A 15,312-nucleotide genomic window follows, 5' to 3' on the forward strand; every position below is an offset into this window, starting at 1 on the left:
GCTTACTTCCCAACCCAAGTGTTGTTTTAGAACATTTTATCAGAGTGGGAAAAAATCAAGAGTACTAGAGATATTTTGAAAAATTGGTGTTGAGAAACCCAACTAATCAATGGTTCACAAAATCTTTGGCATTTTAGATGGCTTATATTTTTTCTTCTTCATAAAAATACTGGAATAAGACCTAATAGATTGGTCAGTTTGTAGATAATAAATGATATAAGAACAAATGTGACCTTGTCATTTATTTAGAAAGTATATATTAACTAGAATTTAAATAAAAACTTGAAACAAAAAAAGAAAGACATTAAAAAACCAACACAAACAGTGCATCTGCTATAATGAAACATCTTCTGCTTCTATTAATGTGTGATCAACTTTCTCAGTGCCTACATTTTAAAGAGAATAAAGAAAACTGATGATAACTCTTATTTCATTCTATCAATAAGTAATTTCATCCATGGATACACAAACTAATTGAAAAAATGTATCTATCCATCTCATTAAGAGATGCATTTCCAGTAAATGATTAGTTTATATTTAATAATTACTTATCACAATATGTGCTATCTTGTCTTGTTTTTAAGTAACCATGTACCATAGCAATTCTAGAGATAATTCAATCCAAAGAAACATTGTAATGTTTGGAGCCTTACAGTCATAATATATACATACATATTTTATATACATATTTTTATTTCATATTATTGAGCAAAACTTTTTCAAATATAAACATATGTTAAAGAAATAAGAATTCAAGAAATAAAATTAATACAATTTTTTGAATAGATGATAGTGAATATCACATTTCTGTGGCTTTTCGATATTAGCATTAAGTAAAATGTGAAACAACCATTTAAAATTCAGCAGAAATTTCATTTATTGAATCTAGATAAATATACTGTTTAGTCCACCATTTATAAAAGTAAAAGATACATCAGTATGAGAGCAAAACAGTTTAAACACCACTAAGATTATTTAATGTTTTTATTTTGACATGAAGGACACAATAAAATTTGCTTTAAACATAAACATTTTTTGTGTCTTTACTACCATTCTTTAAGGTTGAGGGAGGGAATCAGGTAAAGTTGAGTTTGAATAGCTTTGGCTACAATTTTTGCAGCTATGATATAAGGCTTGGAATTTTGGAGGCTTCTCCATGCACTTAGAGTTAATTAAAATTAGTTGGAATCTTAATTGTTGTTAGCTATCCCTGGGTCCACTGCATTTAGGTGACCTCCCATTTGGGCATATTTCCTCTTTACTTTCCTCACCTTTCATAAGAATATGGTATGGCTGCCAGAACCTGCCTAACTGCTAAACACTTGGTCTTCCACTCTGTACTATTTGATATTCAATACTTAGGAGCCCAATTATAAATGTATACATCACCATGAAAGCAATGAGAAAAGCCATTGAAGTGTGTTGACCAAGGTCAGTTTGGTTAAAAAATAATGACTCAAAAGGCACCTAGGTAGCCCAGTCAGTTAACTGTCCCACTCTTGATATTGGCTCAGGTCATGATCTCACAATGGCGAGCTCAAGCCCCATGTTGGGCTCTGTGCTGAAAGCATGAAGCCTGCTTTGGACTCTTTCTCTCCCTTTCTCTTTGCCCCTCCCATACTCTCACTCTCTCTCTCTCTCTCTCTCTCTCTCTCTCTCTCTCAAAATCAATAAGTAAACATTTTTTAAAAAATAATTCAAACTTCAGTGTGAAGAAGAGATTTGGGGGCATGGCTGATGAGGAAACTATTATGAATCTGTCATGGTAATCCAGAAAGAAATTATCAGGTGTCCTAAGTTTAGTGGGGGATGCAAAGAGTTCATAAATATACAAGTGAAAGAAATTGTGATGCTCTCTTCAAACTTAGTGATTAAGTGAATGTTGGAAATGCTAGAGGATGCTAGGGGGTTAGAGAGGAGAAGTTACAGATTGCTGACCTTATCTGTGGGGTGGCCATCCACCAAAGAAGGCATATCATGAAGAAGAGAAACTTGAGAGGAAAGGACAATGGATTCAATACTGAATATATTGAGCTTGAGGTAGAAATATTTGGTGAGATTTTGGATTTATTAGTGCAGGAAACAAATGTGAATAATCATAGCGAGATGGTGGTTGAAACCATGGAAGGAAATGGGATCCCCAAGGTTGATGTATTGAATGAAGCAAAAGAGAGTTTGGAGGACTAGCACTAGGTAAGGCAGACAGAGGAAGGGAAACTGCCCCTAAGTCAGAATGTCTGGGAAGGATGAGAGCAGGGAAAAACCTTTCCTGGGGCTCCTGGGTGCCTCAGTCGGTTAAGCGTCCAACTTCGGCTCAGGTCGTGATCTCGCGGTCCGTGGGTTCGAGCGCTATGTCGGGCTCTGTGCTGATAGCTCAGAGCCTGGAGCCTGCTTCAGATTCTGTGTGTCTCTCTCTCTCTGCCCCTCCCCTGCTTACACTCTGTGTCTCTCCCTCAAAAATAAATAAAACATTAAAATAAGAAAAAAAACCTTTCTTCCCATGAACCAGAGGAAAAGAGTACTTGAACAAAGACATTGTTAACAGTATCAAATTCTGCCAAAGATTCAAGTTAAGGACAGGCTGAATATTGTATAATGGAAAGTGTTGAGAATGGGGGCAGCAAAAGCCAATGGAGGAAATGAGTCAGAGGGGAACATGTGGAAACCAAACCGTGAGGGCAAGCAGCTCTTGCATGACAGTTGAAGGTAAGAGGAAACAAAGAGCTGGAATGGACAGTTCAAAACCAGAAAAGAGATGGGGAAAGAGGGAGGTGTGGGGCGGTCTTCTACACTTGGTCTCTCATATTTCCCTTTCAAACCTAAATGGAAACTATTACGCTATTAAATATTGATGCAAGAGAAACTAAGAGATCTTGAAAATCCAGGAGAGGTACAGTTCTTAGAATGAGTTTTCCAAGTACTCCAAAGGTACTAAATCCTGACTACAAATGGAATGATTAGTTTTTAACTCTAGGAAGGAAGGGTATTTAAGTTCTTTGACAAGAGGAAAGAAGAAAAGATTTGTACAGATGCATGCAAATTTGTAGATTATGTTACAAGAGGTTGAAGATCTTTCCTGTGCATAGCTTTTCTATTTCTCCATGAATGAAGCTGCAAGATCGTTTGTTGAGAGTTAGGGGAGAAATGGTGGATTTGGTATTTGAAGAGATTGAATTATGTTGTATTATTAATAATATGGACATAAATATTGAATGCAATATCTCACAAAGGCCAGATCTTTGGAATAAGCAATAACTACCTAGTTGTTTTAGATTATTCTGAAGGGTAAAATTGTGAGGCAGAATCAAAATAACAGGGTGTGTTAGATTATATTTTTGTGCCCTTTTGAAATGAGATTTTCTTTTCCCACTTGATCTGAATAACTAAGAAAATATTTTTATTTATATGTTATACAATATTCTTGTTTTCCAGAATTATCTTCAAAAAGACATTCCACTCCATGCTAATTTGAATGTACTAGAATAAATATTTACATATAATGTTGCTGATTTTCCAGAAGCAAATTATGGCAGATATTTCTGAAGCCAGAGAGATGACAAGTTGCCTGGTTTAACCTTTCACAAATACTGCAGTATGAAAGGAGGAATTTTAAAGAGGAATTTTGGAATTATCTTATGGTGCAGTTTCAGAAAAGGAGTCTTAACAAGAGACTATACTTAAATAAATATTAAATAAAAGGACGTGAACTTAGAAAATGCTTTCTAATGCTGACTCATTCACTTTTTGAGGTACCTTCTATTTCTATCACTTTCAATTGAAGTAATGTGATAGATCACTTGTGGGTGGCATTCATAATTCTTCCAAATAATAATCTTTACCATCTATACATCCACAGCTTTCAACTTTTCAGCTCCTAATTAGATTTTACTTATGCCTCCATTAATCTGAACCTGAAGGTGAATAAGTGGCAAAATTAAGGTAATTTTGAGTTCAGAGTATAATTTTAAAAGGATCATAATAACTCAAGTTTTCATAAGGAGGAGTATAGTTTTATTAATCTGGCCATCAGGCTTTTTTTTTCTTGTTATATTGTCTTAATTGCCTTCACTGTACAATATTTTGTTTACTGTTTTCATCTTTCTTTCTTTAATTTAATTTAATTTAATTTAATTTAATTTAATTTAATTTATTTAGTTTTTGCTGTTTCGAGCCTGGAGTGTGTAGGAACAGTGAGAAGTCAGAGTGACCAACAGAATACAGGCTAGGAGTAGGAGATGAGGTTTGGAGGTTACAGGACCAGGCAGATGGTAAGGACTTTGACTTACACTCTGAATGGATTGGGAAGCCACAGGAAAAATTTGAGCGGCAGAGTTACGTGACCTGCGTTACTTTTAAAATGCTTTATTTGGGGCGCCTGGGTGGCGCAGTCGGTTAAGCGTCCGACTTCAGCCAGGTCACGATCTCCCGGTCCGGGAGTTCGAGCCCCGCGTCAGGCTCTGGGCTGATGGCTCAGAGCCTGGAGCCAGTTTCCGATTCTGTGTCTCCCTCTCTCTCTGACCCTCCCCCGTTCATGCTCTGTCTCTCTCTGTCCCCAAAATAAATAAACGTTGAAAAAAAAATTTAAAAAAAAAAGTAAAATGCTTTATTTGATTGCTGTTTTGGAAGGGGAACTACAGAGCTACTTGAAGAAGCAAAGATCGTGGCAGCTATTAAAATAACTGATGTGAGAGACCATGGTGGTGTTGATCAGGGCAGTAGTGGTGCAGGTCAAGAAGTGGTTGGATTTATTATATATTTTGAAGGCAAAATTGAATTATTTTTATTTTACTTTTTACTTTGGATATGACACGTCGGAGAAAGAAAAGAGTTAGAAATAAATCCAATATTTTTGGCCTGATCAAAGGGAAAGATGGAGTTGATCCTTACTGAGATAGCAAAGTCTGGAAGAGACACCTGTTTTAGGGAAATTCTTAATTTGTCTTTGCAATGTGTTAAGTTTTGGATACCTACGGAAGTGACAAGTAGGAAGTTGGACACGTGGGTCCAAAGTTCAGAGGAGACCTACAGGATAGAACAATTTGGAGATTGTCAGAATTCTGACTAGTATGCAGGGCTATGGGTGCACATCAGCTATCCAAAGGCGTAAATGCGTCAAGACCACAGGTCCAAGAACTGAGCCTTGAGACACTAACTTGTCTCATAAAGTCTTCTAAAGGATAGGATTACTAGACACATTTAAAAAGCTTTCTTTTATTGTTCTTTTTTCTTTGAAATTTTGAAATTGCTCTGTTCTTGATTTATGAGTGCAGTATAATATTCATTTTCCCCAAAGATAGTGATTATATTTTTAATAACATTTACTTTCATATCTTAAAGTATACCATTTATCTTTTTTTTCTGTCAGACATTTTGTTTTATAATCTTAGATATTTTTTTTTCATGTTCTTGGTTTCTTCGTATGTCCAGAGATCCTTGATTTTCCATTGTCAATGAAAAATGAAAATGGAATTATTTTAGGTAATTAGTGGGGACTTCCTATACTGTTGTGTATGAAAATTTATTTTCCTGCCTCCTCTCTCCTTTGAGTGGCAAAGTTGATTGGAAGTTCGGTTGACAACGAGAAGGCTTATTGATTGATGTAATTCGCTGAGAATTAATGGTCAAGATTTCAGAAGTTACACTAAGGGCATTCAGTGACCAGAATGAGTTGGATTTTACTTTGGTGAACTGAAGCCAGAAACTGTTGCTTTGATTCAACCCTCGCAATTCATTATTTTCTTTAGCAAAGTGACTTATTTTATTTTTATTTTGGCCAGAGATTAATACCACATTGTTTATTTACACGAATGTGAGGTGAAACGTGCCTAGACAGACTTGTACTGAACTCCGTGGCATTGTGTCCTGTTCCACATTTGCCTTCCGTGGTGTATCCTCCACGTTATTAACTCTGAACATGGAGCTTCTCTGTACTCGGCAAATCAGCCCCCTAACTCCACTGTAGTTCGTTTTTAGTATGTGTCTATAAACTTTTTGCCTTTCAGTAAACTATTCCAGTGGCTTCCAGCTTTATAATTATAGATGTAGTACCGGTTTATGATTAAGCACTCTGGTAATGAATTTAGCAAGAACATTCTTATCTTTCCTTCTTCCATTACTAGCTTTGTGAGTTTGGGAAAGTTGCTTAAGCCTAGCAAAAGTATGGTTTATTTTTCTTTAAGGATAATAATAATACCTAACACATAGGATTACTCTAGCATTAACTAAGGAAATATATATCAAGTTCAGTTCCTAGAGACTAATACATACTTAATGTTATGAGTAATGTTATTTTTAATTTTAAATAGGTAGTATAATGTTTGCTTTTATTTTCTAACTTATAGTGGGACTGCACACAAATTATATAATATAAATTCTGAAAACATTTACTACATATTTTAGGGGAAAATGTAAGTTAATAAAACAATGTTATATGTATATTACACATTTTATAGATTTACCAAATTTTGTGTTTCTGTTGAAAACTATAAGAACAGCTATGGAGAAAATTTACTATGTATTTACAGGATTTTTCTCACCTTCCTGTGTTTCACTTTATAGGCTATTTTTTAGAGCGGTTTTAGGTTCACAGCATAATTGAATGGAATGTACGTACATTTGCCATAGGCTCCCTGTGTCCACTTAAGCATACCGTCCCCCCCATTATCAGTGTCCTCCACCAGGGTGGTACATTTGTTCCAAATGATGAACCTATATTGACACATCACTATCACCCAAGTCCATAGTTTACCTTAGGATGTATTCTCGGTGTTGTACATTCTCTGGGTTTAGACAAATGCATAATGATATGTGTCTACCAGGGTCATACTAAATAGTTTCATTGCCCTAAAAATCTCTGTGCTCCACCTGTTCATCCCTTCCTACCCACAACCCTGAAAACCACTCATTTTACACTGTCTCCATACTTTTTCCTTTTTTAGACTGTCACATAATTAGAATTATACGGTAAGTAACCTTTTCAGATTGGCTTCTTTCACTCCGTAATATGCATTTAAGTTTCCGCCATGCCTTCTCATGGCTTGAGTGCTCATTTCATTTTAGTGCTGAATAATCTTACATTATCTGGATATGCCACTCTTTACCCTGTTTTTCTGTAGGAGTTCCATATTGCATTTTATTGGCATCATTTATAAATATGTCTTTCCTAATTCGAGCGTTATATAGATGTATTTTTTCCACCGCCCAAGTTTGTCTCTGTTGTAATCTATGTACTCTTTAGACTTCATAGAAAATAGACATTAAGTAGAGTCACAAAGGGTACTGTGTTACAAATATCCAAGACTGTTAAATCAGTGTTAATTGTATTCATTTAGAATCCAGTTGGTCAATTATCAGGAGTATGTGAGGTAACCAAGTTTTGCCCAATTGTCAAATGATTAGTTTAGATTGCTAAAGCTTTGCTGATTTGTTTTTGAACAACTTAAAATTTTTCAAGTACAAGTAAGGAAATAAATGATTTAACTACATTAATTATCACAGCAATGGTAAAACCTGCCAGAATCCACATAGAAAACAAACAAACAAAAACTAAACTAAAAGTAAAATGAAGGACTAATGTGGATTATCCTGGAGCCAGCCTTTGGAGCCTCCTGTGATTATAATTCTAACTTCTGGTTTTGTTTTTGTTTTTGTTTTTGTTTTTGTTTTCAGTTTAACATTATTCCTGGTCAACATGAAAATGAAATGAAAGAAATATCGGGAGATATAAAAGAAGAATCAAAATCTCAAACCGGCAAGGATAGAGTGATCTATGAGTTAAGAGCTGAGGTAAGGTATTGGATAAGGATTATAATACCAAAATATACTTGATTTTATTAGGTGATATACTATTTTAAGAAGTATAATTGGGGCATCTTTGGTTACTTTATGAAGAATAATGCTGCCAAAAATAAAAATATAATCAGTTTGTATGTGGTTTAAAAATGCTGCGGGATGATACTGGCTCATCGCTAGATTGGAATTACCTGACTTTTATAAAGACAGAATATTTGGTTAAAAAACATTTCTAGGCCATACGATTCTAACTGTGAGTAAATACTTATTAAAAGTTCAGTCGGCTGCTGGGTCTAATGGGTTAAGTTATCATCAGGACCAGCGACACACAAAATGTGTTGCATGTAGTGGCATTAACGTAGCCTTTGGCAGCTAGCAACGTGCGAGACAGGCAGGTGACCTCGCTTTCGGTAGTGCCTTCATTTCTTCGGTGTGCCAAGGGAAATGGTGGAAACGTTTATTTTCAACACTTCTACCGCGACCAACACCAAAAGACTTTTCACAGATTGTAAACTCTGTTTTTTCTATGTCATGTTAACAAAGGAGGAATTGTTTAGGGGACTGAATATTTTCACTGCATAGAAAATTGCGTTAGTGCACTGAAAGTGAGGAATCATAAATTACTTATTTTGTATCATAATTCTGGAAGAATGTCTTGGATGACTAAGTGTAGGAACAATTCAAGAAAAGTAGGCTGGGAAGAAGATTTGTGTTTGATGGCTTCTTCTTTATAAAACTCACACCCCAGTATATTTTCCATCAGATGAACAGATAGCAGAAAATGAATAAATCATAGATTTTGGAGCTGGAAGCGGCTCCATCGCTGATCACTTTATTCTGGACAACTCCTTCTGCCTCTCCAGGTCTCAGTTTACAGAGTAAAATAATGGAAATAAGAAGAATGAAGGTTATCATACAGGATTTTTGAAAAGATCACACACTGCAAAGGAAAACTTGTTGGAGGCAGTGTGCCTTAACTTGGGGAGTTACCACTAAGTCGTTCAGGAGAAATAGCTCTTCCTGCTTGCATCAGTGCTGTCCCTTCCCACCTCTGCCCCAAGTCAGAAAGGGGTGTTGGGAAAGGCGAAGACAAATGGAGAGATCCATGATGAGAAAGGCTGATGTGTTGAGAACAATTCTTCCTACCAGCTAGGTCCAAGGGGAAACATGGTGGTTTGCATGATGGCTGTTTTCTAAGAGGAATCAAACCATCAGGAGAAACACTACTTTCTTGGCTTTGAGATCTGAGAAGCATCTTAGATTAAGCTTTTGTACAACATGTATAAAAGCTTACTTAGCAGTTAGAGACAAAAACAGAAAAAGACACGTCTGGCTGTTTATTGTAAATCTCCTCAAAGGTTGAGGGCATGATCTTATATCATCATTTTCAGATGCACTGGGAGCCATTGCAATATAGGATCTCTGATACACAGCTTTTTTAGTTTGACTTAGCGAAAAGTTCTGAGACTCATTTATTAGCCATGTGACCTATTGTGACCATGTGACCTGTCAGCTATTTCATATCTATACAACCCAAATGTGATACAGACTTTTTACCCAGATGAAGGTAATCTTCCACAAGACATTCAAGTACTATGATAAATGATGTTATGATTTAAAACTTCGTGGTAAAGTATTGCAAGCTGAAAGCAAAGACATGAATCGGCTGTGTCTTTTACTCTGTGCACTTGAGTGGTATATGCAATTCAATTGAATACAGAAAGAAAGCTTTGTTCAGAAAAAAGCCATACAGGGGTGCCTGGTGGCTCAGCTGGTTAAGTGCCCCACTCTTGGTTTCGGGTCAGGTCATACCTCACGGTTCATGGAATGGAACCCTGCTTCTGGCTCATGCTGATGGTACGGAGCCAGCTTGGGATTCTCTCTGTCCCTCTCTCTGCCCCTCCTCTCTCTTTTTCTCTCTTTCTCAAAAATAAATTTTAAAAACTTAAAAAAAAAGAAAGAAAATATTGAGACAGATTCTTAATAGAAACGATCAGCTTCCGTGTGTGTATGTTTATGTGTGGATGTGGATGTGTGCGTTATGTATGTGAGTGTATATGTGTTCATTTAAGCCTTAAATTAGGATAGAAGCTACTTTCTTTCCTTAGAAGACAGATAACCACACTTTGTTGGCATCATTTTACGTTTTACACTGGCTATGTTTAGGTCTTTAAAATCATATCATAATGTGTAATATGTTTTTTTTTAATTTTTTGTTTAACATTTATTCATTTTTGAGAGTGAGAGACACAGAACATGAGCAGGGGAGGGAAAGGGGAAGGGCATAAAGGCCATTGTATCTCTCCCACAATCTAATTAAAGTATAAATTATTTTTAAAAATCTGGGTGTTTTAGCTATATAATCAATACTGTAGTATGTATGTGCACATATATCTTTGGACATTTAAAAATGGCTTAGGGTAGGGGTGCCTGGGTGGCTCAGTCGGTTGAATGTCCGACTTCGGCTCAGGTCATGGTCTGGCAGTTTGTGAGTTTGAGCCCCGCGTTGGGCTCTGTGCTGACAGCTTGGAGACTGCAGCCTGCTTGGGGTTCTGTGTCTCCCTCTTTCTCCCTGTTCCTCCCCCACTTGCCCTCTGTCTCTCTCTCAAAAATAAATAAACATTAAAAAATTAAAAATAAAATAAAATAAAAATGGCTTAGGGTAAATTCCTAGAAATGGTATGGCTTAGTGAAGAGAATGTTTATTTTTTAAATATTTTATACACATTGCCAAGTTGTCCTTTAGAAAAAATTATATCAATTCACATTCTCACTCACCTGCAGAGTATAAAGTGTGCTCATTTCATTATTCTATAGCCAACAGTATATATTGTTATTTTTAATTTTTCATAACTGATAGGCAAAAAATATCATTTTAATTTGTATTTTTCTTATCTAAACATAAAGTTCTGGTTGTTTGCTCATTTTTGCTGATACAGTATTTATTATAATAGCTACCATTTACTGATAACTTCAAAAATGTCATATGTATTGTGCTGGACCAGTGAATTATAAGATCTCATTTAATACTTAATATTTTAACCCTCTTTTGATCTATATGTTCTTTTTTAATTTCAACTTTATTAAGTTTTTAAAATTTTAATTCCAGTATAGTTAGCATACTTTTTTAAATGAAATTTTTTGTTTTATGATCTCTATATATCCTTGTCTACTTTTAAAGGAAACAGGCTTAGGTTTGTTTGGTTTAGGTTACAAAATCACCCCAAACATTGTTGAAATAATTTTTTACCTATGTTGTCATTTAGTTCCAGTTTTTCAGAGGTGCACACTCAGATTCAAGCTGTCAGCAAGTTAGGCCACTTACCAAGGCCACGTAGCTAATGACTTTTAATCTAGAAACCAAATGCTAGCAGTTGGTATTCGGCATTGCGGACCTGGTCTGTCACCTGTGAGTTTACTGGAGAAACCTAACAGATTTTCAAACAATATTGTTCGAATTGGGGGAAAATGTAGTATTTTCATATCAAACATCACAATTTTTTAATATTGATGACCCCCATTGATGATGGACAACTTTTAACACTGTTACTAACAGACTCACCAATTTGATAATAGTATTGCTTTCACTTGACCAGGGTGTTCTAGTTATTTTTTGAACTGCCCAATTTTTTCAGAAGTAAGCTTCTCATTGTAGAAATTTGGTCAAAGAAGCTCAAAATGGAGTGTTGACAAAAAGGCCCCAGAGTATTTACATAATTGGCTCTTCTGGCCAATGTGTAAGGAGGTGAATTCTCTGAGCACAAAGTGACTGGATAAATCAGTCGTTCTCAATAAATGCATATGCATAACAAATACATTTAATTTTTTCTCCATATTTAAGATCAAGGCCCCTCAAACTGGAAATGAAACAAATATGTTTTAACTTTACTTATTTATTATTTTGAGAGAGAAAGAGAGAGAGAGAGAGAGATTGAGAATGCATGTGCATGGAGGAAAGGGGCAGAGGGAGAGGGACAGAGAATCCCAAGCAGGCTCCACACACACAGGGCTCGATCTCATGAATGTTGAGATCATGACCTGAAACAAAATCAAGAATCTGATGCTAAACTGACAGAGCCACCCAGGTGCCCCAATTAAAATTTTGCTTAGAGTGGAAATTAACTAGCATTTTGAGTCAAGAAGTCACTATTTCTTTCTACAATCCGGTTGCTGCTTGAAAGCAATCTCATAATCAGGAAACACTCCTTTTTACAATTATTTTTAGGCCAACATTTTTTTGGGATGCACGTTCATCCAAGGGAAAATAGCTGTTTTATATTATTCTAAAAAATATGTATCACCAACGTTTCAGTTTCAAATTTGTAGGAATTTTGATACGTTATTTTCTTATTTCTTATTTGTGAATTGTTCTTTTCTCTCCAACCACACATTTACATCCCATTTCTCTTTCACTTTGGAAAGATGAAATAGACATACTTTCCCCTATTTATCCCAATAAATGCAACTAAAAACTCTAACCATGATACTTAAAGTAAGCACAAGAAGATTCACAAAGTTGAAGGGAAGAGGCATACCACCTAGGTAACTAGAACTTACAAAATGATATGGCAGGGGGTTTCCTGGATTTTCTTTTTGCTGCATGTATCCCAGAATTGGAACTTAAGAAGGCAGCAACCTAGAAACACCAACAGTACAGATAACAAAACTGAAAACGAAACAGAAACACGCAACCAAAATATTCTCACTCGAGCCAAACGACTAGGGAATGTCAGTTTATCAAGACAGAATGTTTTAGATAACCATTTGAATCCAGCCAAATAAATATCACAGAAAAAAAAAGGGTGCCCCATCTCAGCCCCTGTTAGCAAAGTTGAGTGGGGAGCTTGGACCACCACCCTTGCTAGGCCACAAAAGAGGTACCCGTCCCTCCCTTCTGAAGTGGGGGCAGAGAACGCTGAACAGGAGCCAGGACTTGTATCTCTGTTAGACAGCGGTGAGGCCCACAGCCCCCAGGGGTGCCGGTGGGAAACATGTCGGGAGCCTGTACTCCCACACCCATCCTCCCCCAGTTAGGGAGGTCTGGTGGGTGGCTGGAACTCTCACTGTCACCCAGCTTTAACCAAGAGCACCCCCGACTAGGTGTCAAAGGAGGTTTAGTGAGGAAATGGAACTTCTCTATTCACCTGGAAGTAATAAGGCAGAGCTGTACCCTTCCCCTCCAGAATGGTGTAACAGGAACCCAGATAAAACAGAATGTTTACGTAAGATTTAGAGTCTCTTCACACAGTACCCAGAATATCCAGGATACAGTCGAAAACTATTCATCACGTTAAGACCAAAAATATCTCAAAGTGAACAAAAGAAGATAATCCGTAGATGCCAACACCAAAATGGTGGAGCTTTTTAAATTACTGGTGAGGATTTTAAAATGACTAACGTAAAGGTGCTTAAAGAACAAATTGTGAATGTGCTTGGAACAAATGACAAAAACAATGGCAATTCTCAGGAAAGAAAATGTCTCAGAGATACAGAAAATACAAAGAAGAAACAAATAGAAAAGTTAGAATGAAAAACAATAACTATTTTTTAAAAAAAATATGAATGGAAGGGACAGAGGAAGGAATCAATGACCTTGAAGACAGAACATTAGAAATTATTCAATACAGGGGCGCCTGGGTGGCGCAGTCGGTTAAGCATCCGACTTCAGCCAGGTCACGATCTCGCGGTCTGGGAGTTCGAGCCCCGCGTCAGGCTCTGGGCTGATGGCTCAGAGCCTGGAGCCTGTTTCCGATTCTGTGTCTCCCTCTCTCTCTGCCCCTCCCCCGTTCATGCTCTGTCTCTCTCTGTCCCAAAAATAAATAAACGTTGAAAAAAAAATTTAAAAAAAAAAAAAAAGAAATTATTCAATACAGAAAAAAAATAGAGCCTTTGCTAACGGGTTGAGATGGGTTGAGGTGGTAACAAAAGATCGTATTCTTCTGCCTTTGGAAGCCAGTATAAGAGAAGAAGTAAGGGTGGGGCTGAAGAGAACTCAAATAAATAATGGGCGAAAATTTTCCAGATCTTAGGATAAGAGTCAGATCTATAGTTTAAAAGCATAGTAATCCCCAAACAGCGTAAACTCAAGAATACCCACATCAAGAAACATCAGTCGAATTTATGGAAGATTAGGAAAAAGTAATCTTCATAGCACCTAGAAGGAAATTACACCTGACCTACAGGGGGAAAAAAAAGATAACCTGGGTGACAGTAAATATCTCATCAGAAACCACAAAAGCCAAAAGGAAGTGGCATACGATTGACCAAGTTCTACACCTGTCAACTCAAAATGCTGTACTCAGTGTAAGTATCCTTCAGGACGTCCTCAGTGAAGGAAGACTAAGAATTTGTCTTCAGCAAGTAAGCACATGAAAAATGTTCAACACATTAGCCATCAGGGAAGCGCGAGCAAAAACCATGATGAGGTACAATCACACACCTTTGACAGTGGCTGAAAGAAGAAATAGTGACGAAGGCAACGCTGGTGGAGTTGGAGAGCTCCTGGGCCAGACTTTGTTGCTAGAGGCAACGTAAATGATACAGACGCATCGGAAAACAGTTTGGTAGATTCCCACACAGCACCTACTATGTCACCAAACAGTTGCGCTCCTGAGCACTTCTGTCGGAGAAATGAAAACATATACTCACTCACAACCTGTATGTGAATCTTTAATTTTATTAGTCAATGCCAAAGCTTGGAATTGTTGTCTGTAACGTTCTGTGCGTAAAAAAAAAAATGAAACAAGCCATACACCCATACCTTGGAATACTCCTCAGGAATAAAATGGAATTAACTCTTGACTATGCAGCAATCTGGATGAATCTCCGAAGAAGTATGTTAAGGGAAAAAATGCCGATCCTGTCAACAACGTAGTCTGTGATTTCATTGTTATAACATTACTGAAATGACAGAATTTTAGAAATGAAGAGATTTGTGATTGCCAGAGATTAGGGGATAATGAGAAGGAGGGAGTGTGTGTACAAAATGGCAACATAATGCATTCTTGTGATGGAAATGGCCTATATAGTCAAAATATAGACTACATAATTGTCGCTATCTGATTATGATACTGTACTATGCAGTTGCAAAATGACACCATTGGAGAAAACTGGGGCGAGGGCACATGGAATTTATCTTAATTATTTCTTACAGCTGCCTAAGGATCTACAATTATCTCAAAAATTCAATAAGCAAATTCTGATCTCTTTCAGTATGGATGACAAGTTCCACCTTTTCCACATACTCGTCTGAAAATATGCATTCCTAATTTTATTTCCATTTTTGGTATCCAAGAGACCTTGGTTATAATTGTTATCCTGGTAATACCTTGCTGTCTGACCTTCTAGCAATTACATAGGGTTTCTGAGTCTGTCTGATTATCTGCAAAATAGTGTTTAACAACTTTTCTAAAGGATTAATTCATCTGTATATGTAAAGTACTAAAATTGTACATTACATTTAGGCACTCGATAAATACATGTTTTCTCCCTTGCCATTTACATTTCATTTAGTAACTTCCA

The 15,312-nt window shown here is 36.6% G+C and overlaps 1 protein-coding gene across 1 annotated transcript in view; it reads left to right on the top strand.

Moving 5' to 3' along the window:
• CCDC102B (coiled-coil domain containing 102B) overlaps window positions 1-15,312 on the top strand; it is a 198,653-nt gene that overhangs the window by 150,257 nt on the left and 33,084 nt on the right. Inside the window, 1 exon segment of the mRNA XM_043559068.1 lies at window positions 7,669-7,785. Coding sequence (XP_043415003.1) covers window positions 7,669-7,785 — 117 coding nt within the window.

The sequence above is a fragment of the Prionailurus bengalensis genome, chromosome D3 (assembly GCF_016509475.1).
Source record: "Prionailurus bengalensis isolate Pbe53 chromosome D3, Fcat_Pben_1.1_paternal_pri, whole genome shotgun sequence".
NCBI classification, from domain to species: Eukaryota; Metazoa; Chordata; class Mammalia; order Carnivora; family Felidae; genus Prionailurus; species Prionailurus bengalensis.